The 16,999-nt window shown below is 39.9% G+C and overlaps 1 protein-coding gene across 1 annotated transcript in view; it reads left to right on the top strand.

Moving 5' to 3' along the window:
- Positions 1 to 16,999, top strand: part of lrp1bb (low density lipoprotein receptor-related protein 1Bb) — a 243,376-nt gene that overhangs the window by 132,905 nt on the left and 93,472 nt on the right. The window contains exons 19-25 of the mRNA XM_041951416.1: positions 1,835 to 1,915; positions 2,076 to 2,246; positions 3,722 to 3,904; positions 8,001 to 8,201; positions 10,552 to 10,797; positions 13,121 to 13,318; positions 14,035 to 14,239. Coding sequence (XP_041807350.1) covers positions 1,835 to 1,915; positions 2,076 to 2,246; positions 3,722 to 3,904; positions 8,001 to 8,201; positions 10,552 to 10,797; positions 13,121 to 13,318; positions 14,035 to 14,239 — 1,285 coding nt within the window. The remainder of the gene's footprint in view (positions 1 to 1,834; positions 1,916 to 2,075; positions 2,247 to 3,721; positions 3,905 to 8,000; positions 8,202 to 10,551; positions 10,798 to 13,120; positions 13,319 to 14,034; positions 14,240 to 16,999) is intronic.

Below are 16,999 nucleotides of genomic sequence, written 5' to 3'. Positions count from 1 at the left end.
ACTTAGCTTCAGTGGAGCTACTGTGGGTTTTGGAACACCTGAAGCTCAGTGGTGGCCGCCTTAGAGATTGATGCTAATTTGGATTTTGTTTGTCAGTAGTTTAGTAGTTGTCACACAGTGTCTCATATTGGGCTCTCTGTTCACTTGAAGCCGTCATTATTTATGGATGCCGGTGTTCCATTTTTTTTGCCAGGCTCACTGTTTACTTGAAACCTTCATTATTTATGGATGTTTGTGCTTCATTTTTAATGAATGTTAAATTCCAAACAGTCATGTGCTGTCAGTGAGACCTAACACATTTGTGGGAAATGCAGAAGACACTTGTCTGATAAAGACACAATATGTCTCCTCGACAGTGCCTAAGGTATTCCAGGCAGCAGCAGCATATGCCAACAAATCAATTCAAATGTAGACTTGCATTTCAAACTGAAGTCAATAAAGCTCCGGGCATCCAGGATGGATATTTGAAAAGTACTGTATGTACATTATCTCAAAATTGGAAGCAAGAATGGTATCTGATGAGAATACAAATGTTGATCCTGGCAATGTCATCAGTCCACAAAATGCAGCAGACTCTGTATTCCTTTATTTACCCCAGCACTGGTAGAGAATATTGCTGCTGTACTCTAGGCCAATTTAGTTCATGAAGCCTCCCAGACTGCAGTGATGGATGTTGAATCAGCTATTGACCGACTACAGAGGTGGTAATTTATTTGCTTTCACCAACTTTGAACAACCAGTGTGGACTCAGCTCATAGGTGTTTCAAAGTGTATATCCTCTGCATATAGACGATTTTGTCTCAACCATGATGTAACTGTTCGGTTTGCAGCACTTTGTGCAACCCAGCAGAGTCTGCTGATTTTTTTTGCTTGTTTGTTTGTTTCAGGGCCATGTATCTGTTTTTGCATATACAGTCTTGCTGTTCAAGGCATTGATCAAGAGAGGACACGTGAAAACAGTGAACCGCGTGAATAAAACATGCGTGTGCAAAGCCCTGTTTGGTATAAAGCACTAATCAAAAGAGAAATTTCAGACTCTTCTCAAATTTTATTTCCTTCTTCCATCCAGAAGAAACTATAGCAGTAACTCTGGGAAGTGTATTTGAAGATTTAGCACTTTACATTTCAGATGGGAGATCTGGAGAACTTGCATATTTTTAGCCATACTAGTGGGTCTCAGGGCGTCAGTCGGTCAGTCGGTCAATCGGTCAATCGGTCCTTTGGTCCAGGCTGAATTTTGCATTTTGTACAGACATTTATGGCTTTTTTTGTCTTTTAATTAAAATATCTTGAAAACTATTGAATGCATTGCCTTGAAATTTGGTACAGATATCCATGTGTCAAGATGATGACTCCTAATGACGTTGGTAATTTCTTTTAGTTTTTGTATAGTTCCATCAGTACATCACAGTCTTCACTTATTCTATGAAATATTTCTACTTGCCACAAAATTTGGAACAAACAAACTGGTTCCCTGGTTCAGGTTCTGGTTAATAGAGCCTTTTCATCTCTTTTCATCCCCTACTTAAAAAACTTTTTATATTTTTTTATGTTGTATTCTGTAGAAACGGCTGCACAATTGCATGCGGCTCTTTCAGTGAGACCTTCAATCTCAATCTTAATAGACTGAAGCTGTATAACGCCACCGATAAAACTTCAGTAATGTGGAGATAAACCTTTCTCAACATTATTTATCTTGCTCACATGAAAATGAATAGTAATTCACAAGGGAATGCATTAGTGGAGGTTGTAGGAATTAAGAATTACAGTGCAAGGACTGTTCAGCTTGGACTGGAATTGTATTTGATGTGTACCTTTGAACAAACCTTTTCAGCCTTCCCCACTTGTGAGCCCCTCACCCAGTTCAGCTGTTCTAATGGTCGATGCGTCAGTGTGCAGTGGCATTGTGATTCAGGTGAGGGCATAAACCTTTTGAAAATACTATATGAAATCAGAGTTTGTTCATAAATAATTTTTCTGCTGATTACACCACTACATCTATCACCTATCACCTACCACGATGTATTTGTGTTTGCGAGGTCACACTTTTCGAGAGTGTTTGTGCATGTGTGCAGATGACGACTGTGGAGACGGCAGCGATGAGGTAGCCTGCATCCGGTCCTGCTCGAACAACCAGTTCCAGTGCACCAGTGGCCGCTGTATCCCAGACCACTGGGCTTGTGATGGCGACAACGACTGTGGAGACTACAGTGATGAGAATGCAACCTGCAGAGGTGGATCAGCATGTAAGAATGCCTGTATTACCTTCTAAAATTGTTAATTCAGATGAAGAAGTAGGTAGACTAACACATCCCCTCCAGCACCTCCTGGCTCTTGTTTTTATTCATGTTTTACATCGAAATATTAGTCGTGTGAAGCCAATGTACTTATAATTACCCTATTCTAAGTATAACCAGGGTGACTTAGATTTTGACTGCTGTTCATCATAGGGCCGCAATCAAATTTCATTCTTGTTCAGTTGTCTGACAACAGAAAACAGATGTAAAAAGCAAAAACAAAAATGTCCCCAAATCACAGAGATGCTGATTTGCCACGGGCCTATCACATGACCTCTGTGTTCAGTGAAATATGGTCGGTAATTTGCAGCTGAATTTTTACTTTACACATTACAGACATGATTTGCACGGGATGACAAACAATTTCCTTGATTATTACAAATTAGTAGAGGTACCTAGGTAATACTACTCTCGTACAAATAGGGTTTAAGTCATCACTGGGGTTTACTTTGTTAGTATTTCTTCAAAGAGCTACCTTGCATCAGAGTTGTCTGTTATTACCTTTATAAGAGTTTAAATGCCCTTACATCCATTTATTGTGGTAATGTTTAATTTGCAATTCAAATCCTAGTTTAAATTTCTGCATTGTAATCAACAATGAATCAGCTTGTGTCCAACAACTGTGTTTTCCCGCTCACATGTGACTAATCTTATCTCATCTCTGTTTGGGTGAATTTTACCATGAGGAGTTGAATCATTTAATCTAATTACCACAGAAACCTCATGCAAGCTCCTAGAAACTCACAGCTCACTTGCCTGTCAATAGAATGTGTAGACTATTCATCAAACCATTTGCTGATGGGAACTGCAGGCTTCTCTACTCCCCCGTGTCTGCTTCTGCTTTTACCCCAGGGAACTGAATCTGTCGTAGCTTTGCCTCGGCTGTTGAAGTAATGCTTTTTAGGTTTGACTTTTAAAATTTAAGCAATGGTTTAATTAGATTCAGGCTATTATCTATACTGAATTAATAGCATTAATTAAGTCAATGCATATTGCTGTTAATTATGTACAGCTGAAAACGCCATAATGTATGACAATAAAACTGATGAGGAACCTTGATGTTGTTCTAGTTCTCCTGGTGTCATTTGGTGTAGAACTTCTTTAAATGATTAAGATATACTATTTCAATCCTCTTAAATAATACATGAGAAGTGTGATGTGTGAGAAAGACATAGTGACCAGAGTCATTAAACAAGACAGAAACATCTGAGAAACATAAACCTTCAATGTTGGAAGTAACACAACTTCCCCCTTTGGAAGTGATTGACCCGTTATGGCTGCCAAGCGCCCTGCTTGCAAAGATGAATATGTGTACACAGTACAAAATGTCTTGTAAAATCATACTTCACTGCTGTCGTGGCTTTGCCCATGACTGTGTGCTGTAGCGGTGTGAATCAGTAATTGTAGAATGACTTTTGTTTCAGTGCTGCCGTCTGTGATTGAGTGCAGTGGAGAGGAATTCCACTGTGTCACAGATGGGACCTGCATCCCAGAACGCTGGAGATGTGACGGAGACAAGGACTGCGAGGATGGGAGCGACGAGAAAGACTGTGAGGGCACCAAAAGGATGTGCGACCCCAAGGCCAAATTTACCTGCAAAGACACAGGTAGTGAATACAGACCACTGCTCAACAACACACTGAGGTCAGAAGTGAAAGGCTCTTTTTATGTAAAAAGAGGTTAAAGATGGCACTTTCCCTTTTGCTTTTGCTTTTGCTTTGAATTGTCATTGCGTTTTGGTCAACAAGTAGTGAAGGAATAGTTGATGCCTACAGATGTTATTTGACTCTGAAATATCTTCCAGAAGTTTTAGTTAAAGTCTGTCATAGGTAAATTCGATTTTTACACTTAATTACTGAACTGACACTGACAAATTCGGTTGGTCTGTGGTATAAAATCAGACCCTGAGGCATGAAAACCAAATTCAGCTTGCATTTGAATTCAGTAAGTAAATCTTGCATCATTTGCCTGAGACAGATGATAGTTTTAGAACCATGGCAGCCTGACCAAACTAATTTGAGCGTGAAGGACAGTTACATGCAGCAACCAGCAACTTGCAGCCAAACCAGCTGACTTCATATAAATATTTATAATTTTATATATATACATATAAACATACATTTATGTGAAGGTGCTTGGAACAAAAACAGATTTTCCTCGTTCTGTTATTTTGTGTGTGGTTCACATCATAGAAAATTAACAATCATCAAACAAAGTCATGAATTTCACCTCTAAATTCTGCATAATGATCTTGACTTTGAATATAGCCTAAAGCTTTCACTTTCATGAGCAGATTAGAGAAACGTTTCCTTTGCATTGTATCTGCTTCGACTTTCACATTACTTGGCTTCACATTGAAAGCTGTAATAAACATCGCCTCAACCAACTCAAAAGCCATCATTCTCTCTCTGTGCTTTTGCTTGGGCTGTAAGAGAGGAGGAGAGTAGCTCAGTTGTTTCATGAACATTTTTGTGTGCGTATCAGTTCTAAATGAAGCTGCCAAATGGCTCTCTTGCCTTTCATAGAGGCTCCACTCTCTGACAGGCTCTCGAGGCTTAACCATTCAACACTTTGGAGCAGTGCAGTGAAGTTTGCATGTACTTGTTCGACCAATTAGGACATACCATTTAAATGGGATGTTTAAACTCCCCCATGTGCCCAAAACCCAGCATCCACTCCCTTTCAGCAGCAAAAATCAGAAGGTCGGAGAAAGATTCATTTGCTTTCTGTCTTTAGCTCTACAGCTTTCCGCTCATCCCTTGACAGCATTATCAAGAATGGAGGCAATGCTGCGTGGTGAAGGGTTGGTTAGACCACACAATTATTATTCAGTCTAATACTGCAGCGTCACACCCTTGTGCACTGGTGCAGTTCGCTCTGTCCTCCCCAGAAGAGCAGAGTGCCCTCTCCAACAATATTCAAAAGGGTTTCTGAAAGGGGCCATCTTAACATTTCTGATGGAATACAGGGAGAAAGAGCTGTATTTCTTTTTTTAGATAAAACAAAAATATAAGACTCATTCTAGACCTATGCCCAAATTGAATGCTGGGAATATGGATGCTTTTTCCTGAACAAAACAAAACATACTTGGTTTAACCTCCCACACACAGGTTCATTTGTTAAAGTGTCTATTTGAAAAAGATATGCAGGGAAAACAACAAGAAAACTCAAACAAAGAAAAGCTGAACACACAGTAAGCGTGTTATAGAAATGGACCATCCAATCTCTCCCTTTAAATGTAATGGAATTGAGAATGTACTCCCTTAATAAGAGAGAGATGAAATGGTTACTCCTGTACATGCAGGCTTTTTGAACTTCTAAATTGGACACTTAAAGCCCAAAAGGGTTAAATGAAGAATTAGATTTGATGAGGTTTTTGAAGAGATTCTGAATATGCTTGATTTTGAGTATAAAATATTAATTTTGGCATTGAAAAAAATGGAGCTTCGACCTGTTTGCCTAATGACAGGTCAACACGTAGTGTCGTAATGTTGAAGAAAGCATTTGGAGATGGTGATTTTAATGTTGTATGTTTTCTTTGTGTGGTCCTTTATAGGTGCTACCACTTTGACTAATGTAGCTCTCCATTTTGGGGGGAACCTGTCTCATTCAAATGGGGCAGTAAGCGAGATGTCAGTTCTACAGGAGCAGCTCCTGTTTCAGGCCCTGAATTATGTGCTTACTGATCAGTCTGGGAATGTCCCTCTCAGGGTTACAGAACTTCCCCTGTTTACAGCTTCAGTCCAGGATCACATCCTCAGGCAAAATGGATGAGGTTTTTGTACCAGTCAGTGTCTACAGCCCGTCAATATCACGAGCAGGCTGGCTTGGGCATGCAACTAGGTACACTTCTGCCTCTACCCATATCCCTGTATTACACTTGGAATATGTTTGTGATGGTTTAGAGAAGGGCTCTGTGCTGTGAACAGTGCAAGTAGCAAAGTAATTCTTCTTCACTGCCTTCTTGTCAACCATGACTAGTTGTGTTGGCAGCTACTGGCTATTCTAGGGCAGCATCTCTCCTGAATGGTAGGAGATTAGGTTTCTCATGGAGTTAGGTGTCAGCCAAGTGTTACATGGACATATGCCCTGATTTACATGCATGCATACTTCAGAGCACTCGTCTTGATAAAGGCTCTGTCTGCACTTACGGTGACAATGCGTAACCTTTATATTCAGTGAAGTTTTTAATTAATTCATATGGAAGACACATGCAGGTTGCAGGCTCCAGAGTCTCATTTTATGGGTGCTTTAGATAAACATCTAAAGGTGCAATGCAGCAATTATTTATTGTACTTTATTATGAAATTCAACTAAATTCAGCAGAAATCTTGCAAAATAAACAAGAATGAAACTTCAACAAGAGCATGTATCATATTAGGCTTTTATGCATGAAATCTTCTGTGTTAGAAAACAAAAACATGGAGAGGACGCCAATAAATATTAACATCTTTATTGAAATAGCAACTTTAATGATGAGCAAACTAAAAAAACAAGACAAGTATGAATTTACACATCCATTATTTAAAAATAAATCTTCAGCCATGCATAGAGGAGGGACCAACATAAATAGAAAAGTTACCAGCTCTGTAGGAAATCCATCTGTGAATATGCTGCATTTTTGTTGAATTAAAGATGGAGCTTTTCTATATTTGGAAAGAACATAAAAAATGTATTTCCTACTCAAAATAATAATCATGGTTGTATTTAATAAGCCCACTCAGAAGTAATTTTGTGCCTCCCACTTACAGAATAAAGTCATATTTTCATGTCCATCTTCATCCACATCCTGTTCCCTTCTTCTCTTTCTAGGGATACATACACTCATAAAACTCATCAGATTTTATTTGTCTGGTTTTCTTGCTGTGACATTTAAGGTGAAATTGCCAGTATCACTGTTAACTCAGTTATACAAATGATTAACCTCCTTTTCCATGTGCATTACCACAAACACTCTTCAGAGGCAACATTTCTGTGCCCCAGGTGTCATCCATATTTTGTGCATGGGAAAGCTTGTGCACTTTAATACACATGTAGAGTTTATATTTTCGTATGTACAACTGCACTGGCATCGTGTTAGGCATTTAGAAAATTAAGGGTTAAATCAATAGCATACACTTGTGGGATTTTGAAATATAATGATGTAGCTTTGATGGAAAAAAAAATTGGAATACTAGCATGCTGTAATCCAAGCATAACCTGGGAGAGTGGAAATAATGATACATACTGATATCCACATTTTTTTCTTCCAACCCCCTCAGTGGTTCACATACCTCTTTCTAATCTAAATAGTGAGGGAATTACAAATTACACTCTACTGTGGATATCATCTTAAGGAATATTGAACTTGTGTTGATGTTTTCATCATCTGGCACATTTAGCACAGAATTGAGAGTTTGTTGCTGGTTGAGGCTTCCTTTGGAAAGGCTCAGCATTTTTGCTCTCCAATGATTATTCGGATCACATGATTGAGCAGCTGAGTAATGAAACATTAATCCAAAATTGGAAAATGCTGGCACAAAATTTTAAATTTCAGTTAGTTGAGACAGGGAACTTTTTTGTGAACCCCATCATTCCCCTCATATGGATGCTAACCATTATGAGATTAAATTACCTGTACTGCAGTCTGAATATTGTCTGAACTTGGAACTGTCAATGTTAAAAAAAAAGGTTAATGTCTGCCTCACACCTCATTCTCTGCAGGGAAGTGCATCACAAAGAGCTGGGTGTGTGATGGAGACATTGACTGTGAAGACCGCTCAGATGAAGAGTCCTGTGAGTCTGCTGTCTGTAAGCCACCCAAGTACCCTTGTGCCAACGACACCTCTGTCTGCCTCACCCCCGATAAAATCTGCAATGGCAAAGTGGACTGTGCAGACCGCTCGGATGAAGGACCCATCTGTGGTAACGTTTATTTTGTTACTGCATGTCATCTCTTTTTTGTTCGTTTTGTTTTGTCATCCTGTAAAATGCTAAAAGTGATACTCTGCTCAAATACACTACACGGCCAAAAGTATCTAGATACCAGAACATTACACACATCTGATTGCTGAAAATCTTATTCCACCACTATGGACATTAATATGCTGCTCTAACAGCTGCCACTCTTCTGGGAAGACTTTCCATAAGACTTTGGAGGCTAGGCACTGTCCTGGCACACAGTCGGCGCTCCAGTTCATCCAGAAGGTGTTTAATGGGGTTGAGGTTAGGGCTCTGTGCAGCCCAGTCAAGTTCTTCCCCACTAAGCCTTAAAACATAAAAAAAAAAATAAAAATCTTTTTGAATTTCATCCAGCCATCCATTTTCATCTGCTAATCCAGGTCTGGGTCATGGTTGCTGCAGGCTAAGCAAGGTAGCCCATCCAGCATGTTCCTCTGTTTTGGCCTTTTAGCCTTTCACAAACTCAGAAACTCCGTATGTAAAGATATTGTATACGGTAGCTTTCAGATTATCCGTAATCAGGGCCTTCCAAACCCCTGACTGAAAGTACACAAAAAGTATGTGGATGGATTATCACTCACTCATCCCCCAATGGTTTGCAGTATTGTAAAAAGTTTCTATAGTAGTTGAATTGTGTCGGTTACAAAACATTCCAATAGTCAATAGTAATAATCAGCAGACAGGCAGACATACTGAAATCTCCCATCTGTTGAGCATATATCTGGGTGGTCAGTATGTCCCAGTCATCATTTTGGCTGACAGACTCAAGAGTAGTTTATGTGAGTTTTGTTTTGTCCTCAAAGCTATAAAAACGTGTACATGAACATTCAAACTGACCATAGCAGCAACAACAATTTTTTTTTATAGCCACTCTTCAAGCCTACAGGGGGTTAGTGTTTGATACTCAAAATATATGTTTTGGGTGAAGAAGAACTTTAAAGTGAGGAGACAAAAAAGTAAATTAAAAAAAAAAGACTTCCAGGGACTGTTAGGTATCTTGGAGTCTGCAGAGTTTCTGTTATGGACATTTCTTGCAAGGCTAGAGACACTGGAGTTAGTGACACTGGTTTAAGACAAAATAGTAACAAATCAATAAAGCGAATTTTTATTATAAATGAAAGCTGCAGCACATTCTTCTGTGCACCTCTTCACTTAAATATATCTTATAATTATTATTATTCCTAGTTTACTTTTTATCAGCTTAGAGTTGCAATTAATTGGAAAAATTGAAGCACAGTCACATCCTCCAATTTTCACCTTAGAAGTCCAGGACATGATACCTGTTGAGGCACCTCACAAAAATTGCACCAACTCCTTTTGAAGAACATTCCCCAGTGGGGTCCTGCTATATCCTCTTCTCCACATATAGCACCTTAGAGCCTGACAAGGAACAGGTATGTGTTGTCTCTGAGACCGAATGGACAGAACATGAGGTAATACTCTGGCTTCCTGATGGTGGCAAATGTGGAAGTGTTTGTCCAGCAGCCTTCAGAGGGAAGAAAGGGATCTCATGTGATTAGCCCTAGCCATCTAATCTCTTAAAGTGAGCAGTGCAAACATGAGGTTCATTTTCTGGAGCATCACTAACCAAGCCTCAGGGGGGGGCTTCAGGACCTTTGAGTGTCTGTGTTATCATAGCTTGTAGACAATTATGTGTTCAGAGGCACCTTAAGGGTCTGATCTGCACCAGCTCAGCAGGGCTCACACCCACCATTAACAACTGTGACCACAGTCTCCATTCTCCCGCTGTCGATGGAGTGTTATGTTGTTTGTGCCCACCTTGAAAAGATGGAAAAGACATGCCAGACGAGTTTTATTTTCCCCAATATACCTTTCCATCTTTACCTGGCAGCTTCTAATACAAGACAGACGTCTAGGCCAGAAAAGCAACTTTCTAACAGAATAAAGGAGCGTGAAGTTAAGACATGTCTGTCTTTATATCACTTTTGAATGGAACAGTGCAAAATGTTCTGTTTCCTGTTTAGTTTTTTGAAGCAGTGATGGAAATAAAAGCCATTCACCTCCATGTGAAACCAGGTAGAGCCTGCTGCATGAAGGCTCTGTCATTATACAACACACACACACACACAGCTTTGAGTTGAAAACATGTTTTCCTCGTGACATTATTTCCAAACATAAAACCTTTCAGAGTTCATGCACTTATTGCCAATTGGTAGGGCATGTGCGGTGGCTCGGTAAGATACTAGTACCTAACTACAGCACATGCTGTATTTTTCAAATGCTCTTTTAAATCTGAATCTCTCCTGCAGTGTCTGTACAGTTTCTGAGATTTTTTGGCCTTTCTTCACCCCAGATATGTGTCTTGTGGCCAGAGGGGGCTGCAGCCACCAGTGCACCGTGGCACCAGGGAAAGGGGTTGTATGTTTTTGTCCCCCTGGGCTTCACCTGGATTCCAGCAACAAGACGTGCGAGGTGGTGGACTACTGCAGCCGTCACCTGAAGTGCAGCCAGGTGTGTGAGCAGTACAAGACCACAGTCAAGTGCTCCTGTTATCCAGGATGGATGCTCGACCCAGACGGAGACAGCTGTCACAGCATAGGTAACAGAGCCTAGCTTTTTTTTTTAATGTTTGTTTTAGTGATGCTGTTGGCTGTCCTGAGGGTGTGTAGCTATGGTTCTGTGTCTGCAGTAATATTAGAATTTATCCTAGGGCATACTAGTAACTCTAAATTCTTTGATTCTGAGTTAGAATAATTGTTCTTCGACTGTATTCGCGGTGTTGGTGCCTTTCATGAAAAATTTAAAAATGTAAAATTAGTTCCAAGTATTATATATTAATGCAAGATTCACACATAGATAGAGAAACTGGAAAGGAAAACAATAAAAGTCAAACTGCAGCACAAGAATGTCCTTGTGTTAGTCTCTAAGAAAGTGGAGAGGTGGTCTGAAGAATAGTAATCGATGGTGATTTAGGGTACTGTCAGGTCAAATTCAATCAATTTCAAATCTGAAGAGGCATCTGGGCGATGAGTCCTGTCTGTTTCTATCTGTACTGATGCTGAGTGAAGGAAGTGTGTTCTCCCTTCTCAAACCAGCAGTGCCTTGTTACTTCATTCGGTTATGCAGAAATCCACCTCAGGCATAATCCCATACAAACACAAATGTTTTGCCAATGTAGTATCACATTAAAAATTCTAACTTTCTGCTATTGTGTTATTGAATAATCTATTTGACGAGGACGCTCCGTAACCGCTTGAAATACAGTAGTTACACACAGATGCTGTTGGCTTGTCACATTCAGATTTATGGACCTCGTTTTGATTACTTGCTTCTCTATTTCACTCCAAGATTGATGGCAGTTGCGGCTCTAATCTTACATTAACGCAGGGAAAGAATACACAATTTTCTCTGGAAGCGGATGAGAATTCTACAGCTTCATCATAAATCAAATTTTGCATACAAACACAAACATTCCAATTTAATCTTGAGAGAGGTGTTATTGGATTCTTTGTGAGTCCTGAACACACATCCGCTCCTCCTTTCCCTTTGCACACCTCAGTAATAAAATCTCTCCGGTAGCATTTTAGCTAGTTTGGTTACAACACTGTAAAATGTCAATGAAGCAAGGACACAATTTTAATTGCATCTGTGTGCAAACGGCTCTGTTCCCTAAAGTATGATTTAGTCTAGAGTGCCGTGAAGATAAGACTTGCAAAAAGGCCATTTTTGAAAGATTGTGTGTGGGCTCTGTGCGTTGATGAATTAGTTTGAATGTGTGCAACTCTCCATGTGGGACGAATCCAGGTTGTAGTTGAACAAACATTTCCCAGAAGGAGAAATAATCTAACTGATTGAGCGAAACCTCAGTGTTGGAGGCTAGAGAAGTTCAGTATGCAGTATGCACCACTGCTAGCTTTAGGACTTGTCAGCAGATAGAGTGACTTCTTAGAGACTCTACAAAATGTATTTCGCAGAAGAGACTGCTAACAAATGTATCTACTTTTTCAGAAAATGGAAAAATGTAATGTGTTGATTCCCAAAGTGTTTGGCAACAAATTGGTTTGGCAGCAACTGATGCATATAAATTTGCACTGCATGGTGGTATAAACCAGAGAGGTGCTTTTGAAAATGTCCTCTACACAGTGGATCAACAGAGAGAGAGAGAGCTGAGTGAAATAAACATATGGAACTAAATTAAGGTCAATTGTTTAAATTCCCAGGCAGGTTGTATATAAACAAAACCACTGTAATAAATTTCCAACATGTCTTGATGGAATTCTATCAAAATAACTTAAACTGTACATTGCCAGTGTCATTCAGTATAACCCTGCTGTTGTGATAGGAACATCATTTGTTTAGCAATTCTACCAGTTAATGCTGCAGCATAGACTAGCAGCAGTTATACAGTGTCACATACAAAAGTCATAATGTGCCTTTTTTTCCCAGCAGAAATTTTGACTTCATGGTTGGACAAGCACAGGCTGTGTTACAGTAAGCTAGCATGCACAATGCTCCGACCCCGAAACACAAGCAGCTAAATGGAATTCAGCCATCATGCATTATTTATACCTTTCTCCTGTTAAAAAAGGCCTGATGGTCTCAATGGTATGCAATAAAGTACACCGTGTCTGTTGGCTTTGTTAACCATGGTAAACAAATGCAATAAATGTTTCTACTTTTTGTTTTAAAACTAGCAACCCATGCTCTTCGTAAACAAGAGGAAAAGTCTTATTAGCTTTTGCTTGACTACCTTTATGCAACTATTATGTCTGGGGAGTTATTTTGCAGCTTTTGGCTACAGTATTTCCTCAGAAGTTAGCTGGTAACGATGGACATTTTTTTCAAAACATTGCTCTGCCCTAGGTGGCAGGCACTCCTAAAAACAAATACTGTGCTTGTTTCCTGTCTCTCTCCTGGGCCAGATCCATTTGAGGCTTTCATCATTTTCTCAATCCGGCACGAGATAAGACGAATAGACCTTCATAAGCGGGACTACAGCCTGCTGGTGCCGGGGCTGAGGAACACCATTGCACTAGACTTCCACTTTAATCACAGCCTCCTTTACTGGACAGACGTGGTGGAGGATAAGATCTACAGGGGAAGGCTCTCCGAGTCTGGCGGTATGTGAATACACAAGTACACATGTGCACAAACATTGCAGTAATATTCAAACTGCGGTGATGTATTGGCTAAAGAGAGCCATGTCTTCCTCATCTGTACTCGCAAAGCTATAATGGAAGTCTAAGATACTGCCGGTGATAATGCTCTGTTTTCTTCCACTGTCTTGACACATACTCAGCTCTGATACAGTGAGTTGATATTGTCTCTCCATGAACATTTATCTAAGGTTGACCAGAATTGAAAAATGCTACAGGACGAGAAGTCTTCAGCTGGTTGTAGTACAGTATCTCCCCCTCATAAAATGATGAATCAGAACGTTTCCTTGGCTCTGTATTTTTGTGGGTGGCAGTACATTCACTGGGTTCCCTTACCTATATTTCCCTCCTTGGAGCTGTAGGAATCACCTCTTAGCTGAACCTATTCCACCCTTTTGTGAGACGCACATAAAAGCCTCGGCATTGGAGAATAATTGTAAACAGCCAGATTGTAGATATTGTGGGAAAACCTTTTTACCGTGCTTAATGGAACCCGGAAGAAAGCAGTCTTCTTTCAATGGAAGAGCTTCCCTCAGGAGTTTTCTGAGGTCCCTCTTTTGCTTTGAGAATGTCTTCCTGAGCAGGGTAAAGACACACCAACCGCCGATGCCGGCCCTTGACCACGGTGTCAGTTAGTGCTGCATAGTCATGCTATTTTGTCGTTTATATTGTTGTTTTAGGGGTGACAGGGATCGAGGTGGTTGTGCAGCATGGTCTGGCCACCCCAGAGGGCCTGGCTGTAGACTGGATCACAGGGAAACTGTACTGGATTGACAGCAATCTGGACCAGATTGAGGTGGCCAAGCTTAACGGAGATATGCGCACCACACTGATTGCCGGAGGCATGGAGCATCCACGGGCCATCGCTCTCGACCCAGGACAGGGGTATGTTATGCTCTAACTCCCACATACACATACATGCAATTTCTGTGTTTTTTCTTTTTTTCTTTTTCTGTACTTATGTTTATATACATCATCTTGTAACCTGTGTTTAAAATGATGCTATATAACTTAAGTTTTACATACTTACTTTACAGAGCTTGCTGGTAGATGTGCTATCCATCAGGCACTGCGATTATTGGAATAAAGTAAAATTACAACCTCCTTGTATTTCTCACTTCCGCATCTGCCTTGATGTATGAAGATGTCTGCTGTGTTAAGGCCCATTAAGGCAGCAGATATAGAGTACATCAATAACAGTGCTGTGTGCTCCATTCCAGTAATGACAACTGATGTAGCTAATACTTTTACCATTGCTTCTGCTTCATACGCTGTACTGCCCTACCATGTTTTTCTTTAAAACATTTTAAGCAAGACCTTCAAACAAAAAGCCAAAATATGCTGTGTGTTTATTTGTGCCTCATTCCCCTTGGGGCCAATTTTCTAAATCTTGGTTGTTTATCCCGCTGAGAGACATGGAGAGAGTGTTTTTCAGATTGATCTGTGGCGCTGAAATAGCAGCCTGTCCTCTGCCCCGCAGTCAACAAGCAGGACTTTAGAGAAAGCACAGCTTCCGGTACAGCTACGTCGATTACACATTCTTTTACTTGCCATGACAAGTGTTACCATAATTTTAATCTGTTCAATTAGATTCTTGCACAATGTCATATTGGAGGTAACTGGTTTGACTCGTCATTAGCCACTGATGCTACACACCTGGGAGGATTTGAAACTGTACGTTGTTTTGGACAGTGTAAGAGTTTGGAAGATATCTCATAATAAGAAACATTTAATTTTACAAGCATTTCATGTTTGCGTGTGTATGTGGAGTCCTTGTGTGTGTGCGTTTTGGAGGTGCTCAGTATGTGTCTATATGTGTGTGTTTAACTCTTTATGTTTTTCTTCTGTTTTTTAATCTGTTAATGAGATTTACTGAACAGTCAATGGTGTTATAGAGCCTTGTGGGAAGCACATTACAATACATCATAATTGTTGAGCATTTTGTCATTGTTGTTAACTGAAGATAAACATCCATTATCCATTAACCCGCTTATCCTTTAGAGGGTCTCAGGGGGCTGGGCAGATTAGACCCTGGACAGGTTGCCAGTCAATCACAGAGCTGACTCCAAGAGACAGACAACCATTCACACTACATGCGAGTCACCAATTAACCTTACCTGCAAAGCATCCTAGTTCAGGACTGAAAGTGTTATAATCCTGGGTTAGGATCATAGTTGTGGAGATGCAGGTCTCATCTGAATCATGATATCCAAATGTGAGCACAGAGCAGCCATCAGTCCACTATCCACTCGTGCAAAGCCAGATTAAACAGATGTTCAACAAAAGCACTGACCGATGGTGATTTGTGGAACGAACAGAAAATTATTGTCAGCCCTGAATTACTGTAGTTATTTTCACGCAGGTGTCAGTTTTTAAAAAAAGTATTTTCAAAATATTTGTGTGTGTGTGCAGGACCATCCCTCATTGAATATCTAGTATGCATGGCTGGGATTTGTATTCATGCAGACTTTTTATGTGCTCCCATCTAATCAATGAGAAATGATCATGGTGTTATTTCTTACTTGTATTAAATTGATTTGGCAGTGCAGGACAAATATGAACAATTCTTATTGAAGTCAGCATAAGCATAAGTCAGAATTCGTAGTCTTTTAAAGGCATTGTTACTGGTCTAATTGAAAAAAAAATCCAGTTGTAGAATACAGTGTAAAACACATTGTGCTCTACAGTATTTTCACTGTTCTTCTTTCCACTGTGCATTCTGTTGTTGCAATGTTAATGGTTTCAGTGACACCATTATAATTCAACTTGAAAATAATTAACGTGAATTATTACCACATTTAAAAAACACTATGCAAGATTTAGGGGGCTCTATTGGCAGAGTATGGAAGAAATTAAATATAATATTCATATGTTTTTATATATGTAGTATAGTCACCTGAAAGTTAGAATGTGTTTTCATTACCTTAGAATAAGCTATTTGTATCTACAGAGGGAGCAGGTCCTCCTCCACGGAGTCTGCCATGGGCACTACCACGCTTGTACACACTGAGAGTGTCTGTTGCATTTTGTGCAAGTTTCATGGCCACCGTAGGTTATCCTGCACGCTTGAAAAGGGAGGGGAGGGGTGAGGGCTATTCAGTAGTTTGCAAGCTGCAACCTCTACATTCTACAAAATCCTACGCAGTGGTTGTTTAATACAAGGTTGTTTTTTATGTGTACACATGTGACTTTTTTTATTGTGTGTTATTGAAATAGTGAGTGTCATTACTTACTTACTCATTATCACTTTCTTTTTCATCGTATTGCATTTTACCAGAGTTGATTGGAATATAGCAATAGGTGTACCTTTGCACTTTGTTTCTTTTTGTGTTTTCACATGTACAACTATGTGCACATACTTTCTGAAGGGTTTCTTTATACAAAAATTAAAACATCTGAAAGTTCAATGAAATTAGAATTCTTTCTGAAAAACAGTATAACCCTTTTGTTGTCTGTTGAATATAATTTTAATATGTCGTGCCGATAAGGGTTGTTGCTTAGCAGCAGCTGCTGTAAGTCAGAGACATGAGTTCTGCCAGGAGAGATACTGATTTTAAAAATTTAGGGGCACCTGAGTGCGGTGGAGAAAAGCACTCACCCACCACTGCGACCCAGGTTCATTTCCCAGCAGCTATGCCTCTGTTT

This window comes from Chelmon rostratus, chromosome 13, assembly GCF_017976325.1.
Source record: "Chelmon rostratus isolate fCheRos1 chromosome 13, fCheRos1.pri, whole genome shotgun sequence".
Classification (NCBI taxonomy): Eukaryota; Metazoa; Chordata; class Actinopteri; order Chaetodontiformes; family Chaetodontidae; genus Chelmon; species Chelmon rostratus.
The sequence above is the reverse complement of the archived record's forward strand: the minus strand, read 5'-3'. Positions and strand labels throughout refer to the sequence as shown.